We start from the raw sequence: 15,908 nt of genomic DNA on the forward strand, positions 1-15,908 counted from the left end.
ACACAAAAAGTGCTACTATGAATATTTTAGTTTATATGGGACCTTTCTGGTTTTTATCTCTTTGGGGTGAGGGAACTAGGGAAAATAGTTTTAGCTGTAGTCAAACCTTTTTGGGTTTGTTTTTTTTTTAACTTAATTCCAAATTATTTTTCAGAATGGTTGGACCAATTCATAGTACCACCAGCAGAGTATTAGTGTGCTGGTCTTAAAGCAGACCATCCAGTATTACCATTTTTTGTCATTTCTGTCTCTGATTGTGAAGTCACCACTCTAGAATTGTTTTAATTTAAATTTCTCTTTTTATTGCTGATCTTTCATGTGATCAATTAGCTTTTTTTTTTTTTAAGAATTGTTCATATCCTTTGACTACTTACTCACCTATAGGGGAATGATTCTTGTTAATTTTCTGTTTAGCTTATGAAACAGACCTTTATCAGATATTTGATACAAAGATTTTTTTTCTCATCAGCAGCTTCCCTTTTTCTAGCTGGCTTGATATTTGTTCATTTAAACATTTTCAATTTCATGTAATTGAAATTATCTTTTTATTTTCTGTTGTTTGTCCCTTGTTAAGAATTCTTCTAGCTATAATTGTAAAAGATAATTCCATTGTTTTAAATGAAATTTTTGTTTTTTTCCATTAGCAAAAATTCCCTTTCTCCCTCTTACCCTTTCCTAATCATCATTGAGAAAGAAAGAAAAAACTCCCATTACAGACACGCATAGTGAAGCAAAATAAATGTCCACATTGGCCATGTTAAAAATGTGTGTGTGTGTCTGTACATGTATGTCTGTCTTTGTGTCTCATTTTGCTCTGAGCCTTTTACCTCTCTGTCCAGAGATGCATAACAGGTTCCGTCATTAGTCCTCAGGAATCATAATTCATTGTTTATGCATCTAGAATTCCTAAGTTTTTCATGGTCATTTGATTCTGTAGTACTGTTATTTTTGTATAAATTGTTTTCCTGGTTCTGATCACTTTACATCAGGGTGTAGAGAATTTCTCATTTTTCTCTGAAACCATTATTTCTTATAGCACATTAGTATTCTATCACATACCTTAACTGGTTCACCCATTTTTCAATTGATGGGCACCCTGTCAGTTTCCAGTTCTTTGACGCTACAAAAAAGGGAACAGATGTTTTTGTATATCCTTAGAGTTTTTTTCCTTGGGATTAATCACCCTCTTATTCTATTCTCTCTCAGATTTCTTCTTTCTCCACTGAATAAAATGCATTTCTATATCCAACTGTAGGTGCACATGTTCTTTCCTCTTTTGATCACTTGAATCTATGAAGTTCAAATCAGCCTCTCCCCTTACCCTTTCCTCCTTTGTATAGATGTCTACTTGCTTACCTTAATTATGTGATAGGACAGTTTTCCCTAATTCTTCTCCCTTTCCATTCTTTAAAGATCATTATGACACAACAGATTCACTCCTGGTCCTTCTAATTGAACTTTTCTCTATGACCATTGATCATAATAGGGGACATAATTCAGAGGGGACACATGTATTATTTCCCCATATTAGAATGTATGTAAATTCTTGTTTAGTTCCCTGTGATTGTTTATTCATCTTTATCTGTATTTCTCTTGACTTATGTGTTTGTACTTGAGTTTCTACATGAATAGGGTCTTTTCATTATGAATGCATAATTCATTAAAAATCAATACCCCCACCCCCAAGTCATACTCACTTTTACTGGGTTTTTCTTGTCTGTAAACCCATCTCCTTTGCCTTCTGGAATACAGTATCATATTCTAAACTCTCCACTTCTTTAGTAGTGATGACTGCTAAGTCTTCTGGTCCTGACTGTGACTCCTTGCTACTTGAAATCTTTTTTCTTGCTAGCAATATTTTTTCTTTGACCCAGAAGTTCTGGATTTTGGTTGTGATGTTCCAATGGCTAGCGGATTCTTTCTCTACTTTGCCCTCTGGTGCGAAGAGATCTGGGCAGTTGTTTTTTTTTATAATTTCTTTAAATATGATGTCTAGGCTCTTTTGAGTGTCAGGCCTGCAATCAGGGAGACTCCTCTTACTGAGTTCAAATCTACTCTCAGACACTTACTAGCTATATGATGCTGGGCAAGTCATTTAATCCTGTTTGCCTCAGTTTCTCATCTGTAAAATAAACTGGAGAAGGAAATGGTAAACCACTCCAGTCCTTGCCAAAGAGTACTCTAAATGTGTGAAGAGTTGGGCATGACTATCCAAAAAAAATGCTCTAATTCACAATTAATTAGAGAAATTCAAATTAAAACAACTCCAAGGTACCACTGTACACCTATCATATTGCTAACATTATAGGAAAGGAAAGTGACAAATGCTGAAGGGGATGTGAAAAAAATAGCTGCTGAATTGTTGGTGGAGTTGTGAGATGGTCCAGCAATTCTGGAGAAGAATTTGGAACTAACTATGCCTCAAGGGCTATAAAACTGCACACATACTTTGACCCAGTGATAACACTACTATATCTGTATCCTAAAAACATAAAAGAAAAGAAGCTATATATATAAAAATATTTATAGCTGCTAATAATTTTGAATAATAAGATAATTGGAAACAGGGAATGCCCATCAATTGGGAATGACTGAACCAGTTGTGGTATGTGATTGTAATGGAATTTGGTTGTGTTGTAAGAAATGACAGAGGGGAGTGGTTTCAGAGAAACCTTGACACAAAAGGAAGACTAGGCGACCATTTTATGTAGTAAACAGCAATATTGTAATGATGATAAAACTTGAGAAAGTCTGAGCTACTCCGCTCAATAGAATGATCCAAGACAGTTCTGAAGAAGTCATAATGAAAAATGCTATCCATCTTCAGAGAATAAACTGAAGAACTCTTGAATACAGATTAAGGCATAATTTTTTCACTTCATTTTTCTCCCCTCCCCCCTTTTTTTTTTTTTGCAATGTTGCTAATATGGAAATATGTTTTGCATAATTTCACATTACTTCCCTTCTCAGTGGGTAGGGGAAGGAAGAATTTGGAACTGAAATTTTAAAAAAATGAATGTCACAAATAATTTTTTTAAAAAGAAAAATGCATAAATGTTTTTGCTGCAAATGCAGCCATGTGCCAATTTGTGGCTGTTTATATATCTTATTCGTACTCACTAATACAAGGAAGTGAATCTTTAGTTGATTTAGTGGGACTGTCCCACTGAAGAAAACTATGCAATATTGAATTACTGTTTGCTTGTTTAATTTAATGGAGATTTAGAGCCCAAAGGAAATTTATGTCCAGTAAGCAAATCTGTAGAAAATGTAGTTGGGGGATTAATGATTGGTTGTACAAATTATAAATTATAGTCCACTTTATCTTCTCTTCCTTTCTCTCCCTTTGAATATAGGAAGGCAATAGATATATAACTTGAGGCTGAAGAGAGGAGGCCAGTCTCCTCATACTCTACCCTACCCTAGTCCATAGTGTTTTCTTTTTGCTATAGATTTTTAAAATTGCTATTTGTTAAGTTAATGTGCTTTTCTAGATGCTGTTTTTTCTTTCCAGGTAATAGAAAAACCAAGAGCTGTCGCTATCCAGAACTGGGTATAATGAGTAATTCCAGAAAGACAAGTTTTCCAGATACCATGTAAAATTTTTTTTGAGAGATAGATGGTTTTTAAAGGAAGTATTATGTACTTCCTTTAAAAAGAACATACTGATGTATTCACCCATCTTTTCTTCATTGTCTGTGTTCTTGCTTATAGCAGCCACACTTTCTGCTGAAAAAGAAGGGGCTAAAATAGGCTGAGTAGCACTCAGAGCAGAAAACTTAGCAGTTCCCCACAGCGCCACAGGACCAAACAGAAGGCAGAAAGGCATCGGACTTGAGTTGTAATGAGAACAGATGTGAAGGCCTTGACTGTTAAGAATGATTTACGTGCTGGAGGAGGCAGCCAGAGTGGGGTGTGAATCTTTGTCCCTGGAGAACAGGGGAGGCTCTATATTTAGAGGGTTTTGGGTTTAGGGAAAGATAGCAGCTGTGCTAGTTAAACTCTAATTCTAGTTAAACCTCTAATTCATACATGATGCTTGTTTTCTTTATTTATATTGGTTTGGTCAGACTCCAAAAAGAATTTTTCTAACGTATTTCACATTTGTTTATGACACTGTTCTTGAAGTGGGACATAGGGGTCATGCTGACTTTTAACAGCTATAATGTTGACGAGTGCTGATCTCTGCTTGTCTATTTATTCTTGTTAATTTTCTCTCTTTCCAGAATCGTATTCTAAATCTGATGTACCGGGTTCCACCATGACATTAAGTTCTAACCAGAAGATGCCTGCTGGTAATTTGAAACTTTGTTATTTATTGATGATGTTCTAAACAGCTTTGTGAATCATCTCCCTTATCTCCTTCCGGAATTTTTTTCTTCTGGATATAGCAGTGATGTCCACAAATTTGCACTGCTTTTAGGCAGTAAGCTAAAGTGGATTGTCATCATGCCAAGTATATTGTATTTCTGATCTGAAATGGCAGAGGGGGAAAATGAGGTTATAGACTGACTCTGGATCTATAATGCCTTGGATAGGTTAGGTAGTGATTGGCTGCTATTTGTGGTTGGTTATGGTTATCTTTGATTTTCTCTTCTAGACCTGGTGCCCAAGGCACCAGAATGTAATTGAAAACCTTGGCTGCTCTCTCTGTCTAGAGCAGTTACATTCCTTGTTGTTGTGATTGTGAACAGTTGAGGGCCTTTGGAGGTTCTAAGAGATGTTTATGAATACGTAAGGAGAGTGTCTCTTGCTTAGTACCTTCCTCCCTTTCTGGTACACAGACTCAGCTATCCTCAACTTCTGCTGTCTTCCAGTGCTTCTTAAATTGTGGGTCATGAGTGGAAAAGGTTTAAGAAGTCCAGAATTCTAGATCATCCTGTGTCTACTGTTTTGAGGCCATTCTCTTAGCTTTTTAGTTGCTCTTAAAATGGTGATAATGATAGCCAATGCTTATATAGCCCTCTGGGGTTTTACAAAGTGCTTATCTCACCTGGTCGGTGCTGTTATTCCTGAGGAAACTGAGACTGAGCAGTTATATAACTTGCCCATAGCTAGTTAATTCCTGAGGAAGCATTCAAACTCAGGTCTCCCTGACCTGTAGCCCATTACACTCATTGCTTTGTCCATGAGGACTTCTCTACTGCCTTTACCTTCCCCCCGAAAAAAGATTTAAAACCCCCAAAACTCGAGGTTATGGAATCAAAGACTTAATCTATACACTGAGCAAACATGTGGACATGGCGGTGACTTGGGGAGCCTGGTCTTCATGAACGGAGTGAGCTGGCTGCCTCTGCTCCCTACAGTAATATAGATAAGTAGCCTGCTTTGAACTAGCCTATCCGTAAGGCCTTGATCAGCATGTGACTGTCTAATGGTGACTGAGTCAGAAGTAAGGGGAGGCAGAACACATGGAAAATTCTATAATCATTGACTTTCTGCATTTTGCCCTGAGTGTCACAGTTCTCTAGAATTTTTTTTCCATTTCTGGGAAGCACCTGGGACCTGGGTACTAGAAGAGGACATAGGAAAGTTCTTACTGAGAAATACTATTTACATTGGTCTGGATGAGGCACAGGGCTCCTCCACTCTTTTCTCTGTGTCGTAGAGCTCTTTGCACATAGAAACGTTGTGCTGATAATGATATAATGGAATACTAAGGTTTCTTGGTTGTGGGATTAGAGGTTGTTGTGAATTTCTCCCCACGCTGATTCTTTGCATTTTTACATATGACTTTAGAAGATGGTTCTGGAGACCATGGGGACACTGCCAGCCTGGGCGCTGTTAACACCATTTACAGTAGTCAGTCCTCGTCACAAGCCTCTCCATTTCAGGAAGAACCCTTCTCCACCTACTTTGATGAGAAGATCCCCGTTCCCGAGGAGGAGGTTAGTAGAGAAGACACAGAGGGGAGGTCCAGAGAGCTTAGGTATCCTTCAGAATCCCTCAGGGGCCAGTCAGCTCTCAGGACCTATCCTTGGGTCCCCTGTAGGGTCAGCTCATTACCACTCCTGCCCGGTGACATCCAAAGGTTCTGAACTTTGGATCATGGGATTCTGCAGTGGGTGACCTGGCCAAGAGAAGGGAGCTAGGTTGGTCCCTTCTGAGAGTATGTTTTTCTTTCTGTCTCAAAAACAAGCTGTTTGTTTTCATCCTCAGTGGTGGCTTTGGGGCTGTTTGGATTTTATTTGAATATTTTTAGTCTAGTTCTAGGGTAAGGATGATCAGGGTGATTAAGCTATTCTTCTGGGCCTGTGGTGTGACGTACGTACCCCAAAGGGAGGTGCTGCTGCAGTGGCCAGAGGGGGACCCACCCAAGATCCTTTACTTTTGTTACAGTTAACAGTTGTTAGGCCTCTTCTGTAATAATGGTTTTGCAGTTTTCAATTTGGAGCAAAGCTCAATTTGCCTTCCTCATATCTTGTTTCTTGTGTAGTATTCTTGTTTTAGCTTCCGCAAACTCTGGGCCTTTACAGGGCCTGGCTTCCTCATGAGCATCGCTTATCTGGATCCAGGGAACATAGAATCTGATTTACAGTCTGGGGCCCAGGCCCAGTTTAAGGTGAGTTTCCAGCCCTTCTCCTTTCTCTATGTAACACACATCCTTTCTGCCCATGACGTGTCAGGATTGAGGGCTATGGGCAGTCTTTAACCAGATGCTGGAGAAGCAGTGCATTGAGAGCTCCACTTCAGGAAGCCCTCAGGTTCAGGTCCTGTCTCTGACACATGCTGGCTGTGAACTTCTCAATGTGGTTATCTCTCTTAAGATTTGAAGTTTTAGAGAAGGTGCTGCTTACATTGGTGGGGGTAATTTCCTCATTTAGGAGTTCCCTGTAGACCAATGAAATCTAGTCCCTAATCCTAACCCTAGCCATCATTGATGGCTTTAGTGTTTCAGAATCCAGAATTTTAGGGGAACCTGAAAAAATCTATTTACTTTCAAATGCAAAACTCATTCTCAGGTCTTTCATGTTCCCTTTGCTAGAGTTGGAAAAACTAAGACACACAAAGTGACAGGGATTTGCTCAGCCCGTCCCAGCAGATCTGGTGTAGACCAAGACTAAATAGAGCCTAGGTCTCCTAATTGTCTCCTTTGGGGTCCAAGTCTGCATGTATCCTACCCAAAGGTTTCCAAGGAAGTTTTTGTGCCTGAAAGGAAGGTCTTTTGCACTTGTCTAATTAGTGTGTCCTCTCTCCTGGGGGAATTCATTTATCCTAGTTGCTCTGGGTTCTTCTGGTGGCTACCATCGTGGGGCTCCTGCTGCAACGCCTGGCGGCCAGGCTGGGCGTGGTCACAGGTCTGCATCTTGCTGAAGTATGTCACCGGCAGTATCCCAAGGTCAGTGACTACCTGTGGTCGCCCCAAGAGAGCCAGTGCTGGGACTGGCTGCCAAGCCACAGTTCTTCCCCTCCTTTAGAATCTAGAATTTAGAAAGCCATACCGGCTGCATTCTGGTCCAGTCATTCCTCCCAAGGCCCCTGTCATTCCTGTTGTCTGTACTTGCACGTGAATAGCTACAGCTGTTTCCTTTATAAGTCTCCCTACTGTGGCTTGTTACATTTTCTTGTAAATGGACCTGTGATTTCATTGATTCCAGAGTTCTCTTTTTAAAAATTTTGTTTTTAATTTATGAAATAAAAAAAGCATCTCCATAACACAGTTTAATAGAAAAGATGGCACATACTGCAGATCTCCTATGCACAACTTGCTATTCTTTTCAAATATTCAACAGAATTATCATGTAAATTTAATTTTTTTCTTTCCTACTCCCCCCACCCTAGAGATGGCTACCATTAGACACAAATAGATATATAGATAAGTAAAATTATTTTATATATCTATTTATCAATTCTTTCTCAGGATGTAGATAGTGTCTTTTATGCACTTTTATGGTTAATTTGGGTATTTAAAATAGCCAAATTGAGAAGAGTTCTCAATAATGAATAGTCATAGCTAACATTTACATAGCACTTTAGAGTTTACAAAACACCTTGTAATGGTTAACTCATTGATCTTGTTAATCCCTTCTATCCTTGTGATAGAGAGTGTAAATACTGTTATCTTCACATTATTGTAGAGGAAACAGGCCGAGGTCAGGCCACTGTTAAACCCCAGAGCTAAGCCTTCAGACTCAGGTCTTGTGCCTGCCTGCCATGGCCTAGCCACTGGCCATCCCACTGGGAAGCTTGGAGAGCCATAACTGGGTGTTTTCTTTTCTCTTCTCCAAGGCCCCAGTACAGAGATGACCCTCAGTGTTTGCTTTACATCTGTAGTGCTGAGTGATGTGCTCCCCTCTTCTCCACAGTCCACCCCTGCCCTTCTCTCCTTTCCTTCCTTCCTTCAAATGCCTTCTTTCTTGTATTTCTGGGATGTGGAAGAAGAAACATTTTTTTTGTCCTTTGAGGGTTTTTTGCATTCCCAGGTCATTAGTGTCTTCTCTCTAGCCTCTGCTGTTCATTCGTCTTTGTTCCACCCAGACTGGACTCCTTGTTATCTGCCTTTCTTCTCCCTCTGCCTTTGTGTGCACTCCTCCCTCTGCCTAGAATGTTCTCCTTCTTTGCACGTTTACTTTCTGTCTGCTCTTTAAGGCTCAATTCAGATGTGGCCTCCTCCAAGAAGCCTTTCTGGGTAGACTGTCTGCATCCTCCATCTCGGTAAAAATCACACTTGATGGACCTCACAAAGCCCTGGGTTTTGTACCTCTCTAATATTATGCATTGTAGTCATCTGTATTTGTATCTTACCTGTTACTTCTGGACTGTAATGGCTGTGAGCATAGAGACCTTGTTTTAGCTGAGCTTTGTGCTAGCAGCTAGCACAGTGATCTGTACATAGGAGACACTTAAATGTCTGTTTGAGTGACTGAATCATTTGGCGTTTTCAGACAGGTGTAGTTGAAGGATTTCTTTTCTTGCTTTCCCCGTGAGCCAGCCTGTCCTAACAATTAGATCTCGGCTCTTGCCTGACCCACCTTATTCTGAGGCTGCTTCACTCTGGATCCTAATAGCACTTTATTTGCTTGTGGGCCTCTGTTACATTGACTCTCCTTCAGTCTGTTTCACATTTAGTTGTGTTTGTCTTCCAAATTAGAGAAGGCCCCTTTCCTTTAGTGCCCTTTTGACTATATGTGCACATAGTAGATGTTTAACACATTTTCATCAGTTAAATATTAATCCCTCAGACTTTTTGAATATTTTCAGTTGGGCAGGACAGGTCCCTCCCTTTCCTAAGGGGTGCCATTGAATGGAATGAGAATACGAGCAGCTTCCCCATTATTATCCCCCCATTTCCTTGTCCCCTGATGCCTCTCTGTAGCTGAGTGCGGTTAAGAGAGGTATGAGGGTGGGACAGGTGGAGCAAAGATGTGACCCTTGCCTGCATATAGCTGGGTAATTTGTCTCTTTGCTTATGGGCCTGCGCTAAGATACAGGGTATACCAAAAGTCTTAGTGTAGCTTTTAAGTTTAATAGGTTCAAACTACACTAAGATTTTGGGGACAAACTATGTATATGTACAAAAATCCCAGGACCTTCAAGGAAGCATTCTCTGAAATGTCAACTTAATTTTGAACTTGATTTTTCTACTGTTTTGTGTTAAGGTCCCCCGAATTATTCTGTGGCTGATGGTGGAGGCTGCCATCATAGGCTCCGATATGCAAGAAGTCATAGGGTCAGCTATTGCCATCAATCTCCTGTCTTCTGGGAAGTGAGTTTTTTTTTCCCCCCAGAAACTTTGAGTCACCCCCAATATTCCCAGCCCCTCCCTGGAAGAAGAAAGCATGTTACAAATTGAGTCCCGTGGGGAAGTGTGATTGAGAACCTCTTACCAGTGAAATAGTTGTGAGCAGGGCCAGGGTAGCCATTGAGTGCACAGAGGAGGGCTTTTGATCCTTTCCCTGCAGCCATCTCCTGTGCAGGAAGAGTCTGTTGGCTTCTCTTCTCATGGGCCCTGTGCTCCTCACTGGTGGAGGCCTGGGCCACCTGCTACCTTTAGAATTTGGCCTTCCTGGGGTTTGGGGAGGTGGGCTCTTCCAACCCTCCTCTTCTCTCCCCTCCCCTCTCTTCATCTTCATTTCTGATCTCTGCCCTAGGGTTCCTCTGTGGGGTGGAGTTCTCATTACCATAGCAGATACCTTCGTATTTCTTTTTCTGGACAAATATGGTAAGGAGGAGTTGGGGGTGGGGGGAGTGCGGGGAGGAAATGGTATTGGAGAAAAGGTCAAGTTTTACCTTAGAAGCAGTATGTCTTGTTAGGGAAACCATCTTTCCATGTTTTTTTTCCTTAGGTTTACGGAAACTAGAAGCATTCTTTGGCTTTCTCATCACCATCATGGCTTTCACATTTGGATATGAAGTAAGTTGCACAGATTTTTAACTAACTTCTTAAAGCCAGTTACTTTATAGAAACAGGAAGTGAACTTTAGACGACTCAATACCACACATGGATGACAGAAGCCATTTTGTGCCTACCTCAGTCCTGAGAGGAGTCCCTGACGTGGGTGTGGCTTCCCAGATCAGTCAGGGACCTGGACTAGAGCGGACTTCCTGCAGGTGTTCCAAAGTCCTTACAACTAGCCTCCTTGTGGAAGGGAAGTCAGCTGCCAGGGTCTGACTTGGGTAGAAGACTAGCAGAATTCAGACCTTTAGCTGTCTCGGTGGTGCTTGTCACTTACAGAATGGACCCCAAGTAGAGTGTAGGGAGGCTCCATCATTTTTGTGTCAGACTTAGACTGGTGGAGCTTTAGAGGACATTGTTGGAAGTGGGGTGGCCAGGGCAAGGATGGCTATGTTGGAAAGAACAAAATGGCCCCTTCATTCCAAATCCTTGTTACAAATTGATTTCCTCTGGTTGGCCTGGGTGAACTTGACTTGCTAGTTGTAGTTAGTTCTTTTGACTTCCAACCCAGAGTAAATGTTGAAGGAAATGTTTGAATCAGATTTAAGTATTTTTTCGATTATTCATTCTTTTTGCCTTCTTTCACAACCTCTGTGAGGCTGACAAGATTAAGGTCCTGGGCCCCTTTTCTCTGTCCCCCACCCCTGTGCTCCTTCAGGAAGGCTGGTCACCAGTGTCAGGGGCTGAAAGTCTGGGCCTGCTGCCCTGAGGAGTGAGCAGAACATCATCACATCAGGAACATAGCCCGGGGCTGGGGCACCTGTTTCATTATGGTACCTGGCCTAGGCCAAGGGGAGCAGATGCTAACCACTCTGATATTGGTATCCAGTATGTTACAGTGAAACCCAACCAGGCCGAGGTGCTGAAGGGCATGTTTGTGCCCTCTTGTTCGACCTCACAGATTGAGCAGGCTGTGGGCATTGTGGGTGCTGTTATCATGCCACACAACATGTATCTGCACTCTGCACTGGTCAAGGTAAGTGAGTCCCAATCCCGAGTGTGTCCCTTTGTGAGTCCTTTACTCTAAAGCACATTTAAACTAAATTATCCATGGCCTCATAAAGGACCGATAGGGTGTCCTTCAACTGGAGGTATGTTTTACATGATTAAACCCTGCTCCATAGAACCAACTAATGGGGCGAGAGGTTTCCAGGCCCTCAAAGAAACTGAGATTCAAGGGCTTTGTAAAAAGGCCGAGTGCTTCCTGCACTGGTTTTCTCTTTATCTGCTGAGACTGAGTGGCCCTAGGGGAAAGACTACCACATGTCCCTCATACGTCTCTTCATGTCCAAGGTCAGTCCTAAGTGTCTACTTTCCTCCCAAGAACAGTATTACAAACTGGCATTTCCAGGTCCTTTTTTTCCTCTGTACCCTCTAGCAAAGTCAGGGGGAAGTGCTGGGTACCCTTGTTGACAGGCCAGGAAAATGTTTCCTCTTATCGGGGGTGGGGACAGGTTTGAGGAGTGGTGGGGAAGAAGGATGTGTGGGAGATTTTAAATGAGAAGCCAGGACTCAAATTCTGGTAGAAAAGAAGGTGAACTGGGTTTGCCTATTGGCCATTCCCAATGGGGAAACAGAAGGCAGCTTTCCTATAAGTTCCTTTAAGACCTCTCTTTATGTGTCCATAGTGGCTGGAAAGCAGAGAACTGTGTCATTATAAAAATTCCCCTTAGCATTTGTCACATAAAAATGAGAAGGGAATGGCACCTTCCTGATCCATAATAATTCCACTGAAGTTTTCCTCAGAAGGTTGTTTATTTCAGTTCTTCAGTCTTGAGGTGCAGTAGAGTCCCAGGCCTGGAAGTAGGATGACCTGAGTTCAAATCCAGCCTCTGGTGCTTACTATTGTGTGACCCTGGGCAAGTCATGGAACCTCTGTCAGCCTCTGTCAGCGTCACTTTTCTCAGCTATAAAATGGGGATAGTAACAGCACCTCCATCAGGGTTGTAAAGTGCTTAGCACTGTGCCTGGCCTGTGGCTAGAGGAGCAGCCCTCCTCCCCCTCCCCCTCTCCTTCTTCCTCACTCACCCCCCTGTAGATCAAAGGGCACTGCATTAGGGAGAAGCCTTCACATTTCCAGAGCAGTGGAGCTATTTGTCTTTCTCTCCTTCCTTTTTCTTTTTCCAGAGGAGAGTCATTCTGACTTGGTTGGTTTAGCGAAGAAATGTTAAACTCAGAGAGGAGTGCCGAATATGAACTTAGAAAACCTCAAATTAACACTACGTGATGTGTTTATTATATTTTCATTTTTTAGACTTTTCCCAATTACATTTTAATTTGGTTTGTGGCTGCCTGGGGCCTGCCTGAGAGTATGACAGCTGGTTAAGAGGGGCTTTATAGCCTGACAAATGAACCTGACAAGGGCATTTCAAACCCTTCCCAGACAGGCTTCTTCCTGGGCTTATTACACATTCTCACTTTCACACGCCCAGCAGAGCTTAGATATTTTGTTCACTTGTGTGAGAGCACAGTGTCCTGTCTCCCATTTCTGAGCCTGGGCCTGCAATGGTCTCCCTCCTCCCTTCACCTTGTAGAATCCCCAGCTGCTTTCGGAGCTTAGCTTGAGGGCCACTTTCCACAGGAGGCCTCCCCTGATCTTTCACCTCCCCTAGTTTCTAGAACAGGCCATTCTTAACCTTTTTTGTGTCACTGACTCCTTTGATACTTTAATGGAGCCTGTAGACCTCTGAAGAATGATTACAAATGCAGAACATAAAATACACAAGCTTGCAAAGGAAACCAGTTACATAGACTTTGAGGTAGAGAGGGTTAGACCTGCTGTCAGAAAGGCCTGAGCTCAAATTTGGCCTCAGTTTGGCTATTCTTGGCTAATGAGATCTGGACAAGTCACTTGACCTCTGTTTCCTCATCTGTAAAATGAGGGTAGATAGTAGTACCTGCCTCACTGTCTTATTGTGGGGTTCAGATGGGCACTCTGCAATCCTTAAAGCCCTACATAAATGATAGCTATTAATATTATTACATTGATATACAGTTATCAGAGGATTTTTTAATGGACCCCAGGATAAGCCCCCTTTTGGTGCCTTCTCCACTGATAATTGCTTCTTATTTGCTTTACATATTTTAAAATATATGCATATTGTATCTATACTAATTTGGGTACGAGATTTTCCTTGTGATAACAGGAACTGTTTGTTCATTTTTGTCTCTGTATCCCTAGCTCTGAGCTCCTAGCAGTAGGTGTTTAAAACTGCTTGTTAATTGTTGGGTTGTGTTGCTGCTCATCTGATCGATGAGAACTAGCCTGTGGTCACTGAAGGCCACTTCACTGGCTCACGGCCACCTCTGTCCTCTCTAGTCCAGGCAGGTGAACAGGGCCAGCAAGCGGGAGGTCCGAGAAGCCAACAAGTACTTCTTCATCGAGTCCTGCATCGCTCTTTTCGTCTCCTTCGTCATCAATGTCTTTGTCGTCTCAGTCTTTGCCGAGGCCTTTTTCAACCAAACCAACATGCAAGTGGTGAGTGACTGTGGGCCACAGAGTGGGGTAACAGGCCAAGTGCTGAAGGAGACCTCGGAATCAAGATGGAGGGTCAGTTGTGAGGAAATGCTTGAGGGACAAGGCGACTGGCCTGCCTGGGGAGACGGAGAGAGCAGTAGAAAAAACCAGGGCAAGACAGGAGCTGTAGGTGTCAGAGGAAAAGGGCAAAGATAGCTTCATCTCATGGAACAGATGCTAGGCCCCAGCCTCCAGAAGTCATTTCTGAGGCCTTGTTTCTGTTGATGAAGCTCAGAATTTCAGTCATCTTTGACTTTTCCCTCTCCTCAAGGCAGTTGCCAAGGCAATTTGATCTCCACTTTATGTCTGGCATCTGTCCCCTTCTCTCCATTGTCCTAGCTTAGATCTTTTTCCTCTTGCTTGGATTATTTTCCTTAACCTCCAGAGTCTTCTTTCTCATACCTGTTCTTCACACAGATATCAAAATAATCTTCCAAATGAACAATTCTGACCATGTTAACACCTCTCTTTCTCCTAGCTCCATCCCCAATTTGTAGTGATTCCCTTTTGGAAATCCTCTAAAGTAGGAGTCTCCAAGCAAGCCTGTTACTGAAAGCCCTCCATAGCTTTCTTTCCAGTCTTCTCACACCCTCCCCCTCGCCTACGACATTCTCCAGATCTCTGCCTTTTGAAATCCTTTTCTTTCTTAAAGATCCCGTTCCAGTCCTGTTGCCACTGATCCACCCAGTTAAAAATGAACACTTTGTATGACTCTCCTTTACCCTTCCCATGTTTTATTCAATCTCTCTGTTGCATAGATGTTTTATTCCACCTGTAGATGGGACCTTCTTCAATAAGGACCGTATTGTTTCTGTCAGTGTGTCCCCCATTCTAGCATGGTGCCTTCATCACACAAAACTGGGCGTTTATTGAAATCTATCCATAGGGCAATATGGGCAGAAGATCGGCAAATCTTCATGTTGGTGGCAGCATTGAAGGGCATGAATGGCCAGCCAGAGAGCCTCAACATTTTACCCGTAGATTTCTAGTAGTAACCAAAGATCTTGGCTTGTGGCCATGGTTTTGGTTTAACTGTCATACTTGGGATTTGGTACTGTAATTATAGGACAAGACTTTGGGGCTAGAGAAGTATCCTGGCCCACAGAGAAGCTGGGTTCTCAGAGCACGTTTTTGAGACTTGTAATACAAAGCTGAAGGCCACCTTTTGATACCTGGAGGGTCTGCTGTCCTGCCAAGAGGAAAATGAAGTGAAACTTATTTTGGCAGAGATAGTATCTGAAGTACCAACAGGCACAGAGAAGGGGTGGTATGGAGTTCCTTACAAAAACAATTTTGAAGTCTGGGACTTTTTCTTTGTTGAAGATTAACCTGGGCGAGTTTATTGGACATTCAAATTCAGTAAATATTTTTGATGATAGTAATAACTTGGGTATCAAGGCCATTGTTGGAAGGGAGATCTGGTGACCTTGCCTCTGATCCAGGCTCAGTCTTTGTCCAAACAGATCCTGTTATTGCCTATATTACTTGTGATAACCGTGGTGCAGCCTGCAGTAGGGCTCTGCCCCAAATTGCTCTTTTATCTTTTGGATTCCAGCATGAAATCTGTGTCAATAATAGCAGTCCTCACAGTGACCTCTTCCCTCAAAACAACACCATGTTGTCTGTGGACCTCTACAAGGGAGTGAGTATAACTTTTTTTTCCTGGGGCAGGGAGAAGGCAAGACAATTGGGGTTAAGTGTAGATGTCTGAGGCTAGATTTCAGGTCTCCTGACTCCAGGGCCAGTGATTTTATTCACCACCTAGCTGTCCCCTGTCGTTTTAAGGGACTTTTTAAGAGTGCCACCTTGGCTAAAGCCCACTTCTGGATTTCTAGAGTACAGATGTCAGTCAAGCTTCTGATTTTTTGGGGAGATTGAAGGAGCAGCTGACAAACAGATTAAAAATGGGGTGAAAAAAAGGCAGTAGGAGCTAGAGTTGTGTGGGAAGGGTTAGGGAAGTGGGAGCAAGCCTAAAATGGAATCAGAGCCTTGGGG

At 42.3% G+C, this 15,908-nt stretch overlaps 1 protein-coding gene across 3 annotated transcripts in view; it reads left to right on the forward strand.

Annotated features, from left to right (window-relative positions):
- SLC11A2 (solute carrier family 11 member 2) overlaps positions 1-15,908 on the forward strand; it is a 39,939-nt gene that overhangs the window by 9,971 nt on the left and 14,060 nt on the right. For 2 of the 3 annotated variants that reach the window (XM_069092547.1, XM_069092548.1), the window contains exons 2-11: positions 4,227-4,295; positions 5,740-5,888; positions 6,437-6,562; positions 7,220-7,339; positions 9,600-9,706; positions 10,092-10,162; positions 10,287-10,354; positions 11,226-11,372; positions 13,716-13,874; positions 15,469-15,555. In XM_069092547.1, the coding sequence (XP_068948648.1) occupies positions 4,227-4,295; positions 5,740-5,888; positions 6,437-6,562; positions 7,220-7,339; positions 9,600-9,706; positions 10,092-10,162; positions 10,287-10,354; positions 11,226-11,372; positions 13,716-13,874; positions 15,469-15,555 (1,103 nt within the window). Of the gene's footprint in view, positions 1-4,226; positions 4,296-5,739; positions 5,889-6,436; positions 6,563-7,219; positions 7,340-9,599; positions 9,707-10,091; positions 10,163-10,286; positions 10,355-11,225; positions 11,373-13,715; positions 13,875-15,468; positions 15,556-15,908 lie in introns of those variants that run through there. The other variant, XM_069092549.1, reaches the window with a different exon arrangement.

The sequence above is a fragment of the Petaurus breviceps genome, unplaced genomic scaffold (genome assembly GCF_028583685.1).
Source record: "Petaurus breviceps papuanus isolate PSGF00001 unplaced genomic scaffold, PetGlider_PUasm1.0 191, whole genome shotgun sequence".
Taxonomy (NCBI): Eukaryota; Metazoa; Chordata; class Mammalia; order Diprotodontia; family Petauridae; genus Petaurus; species Petaurus breviceps.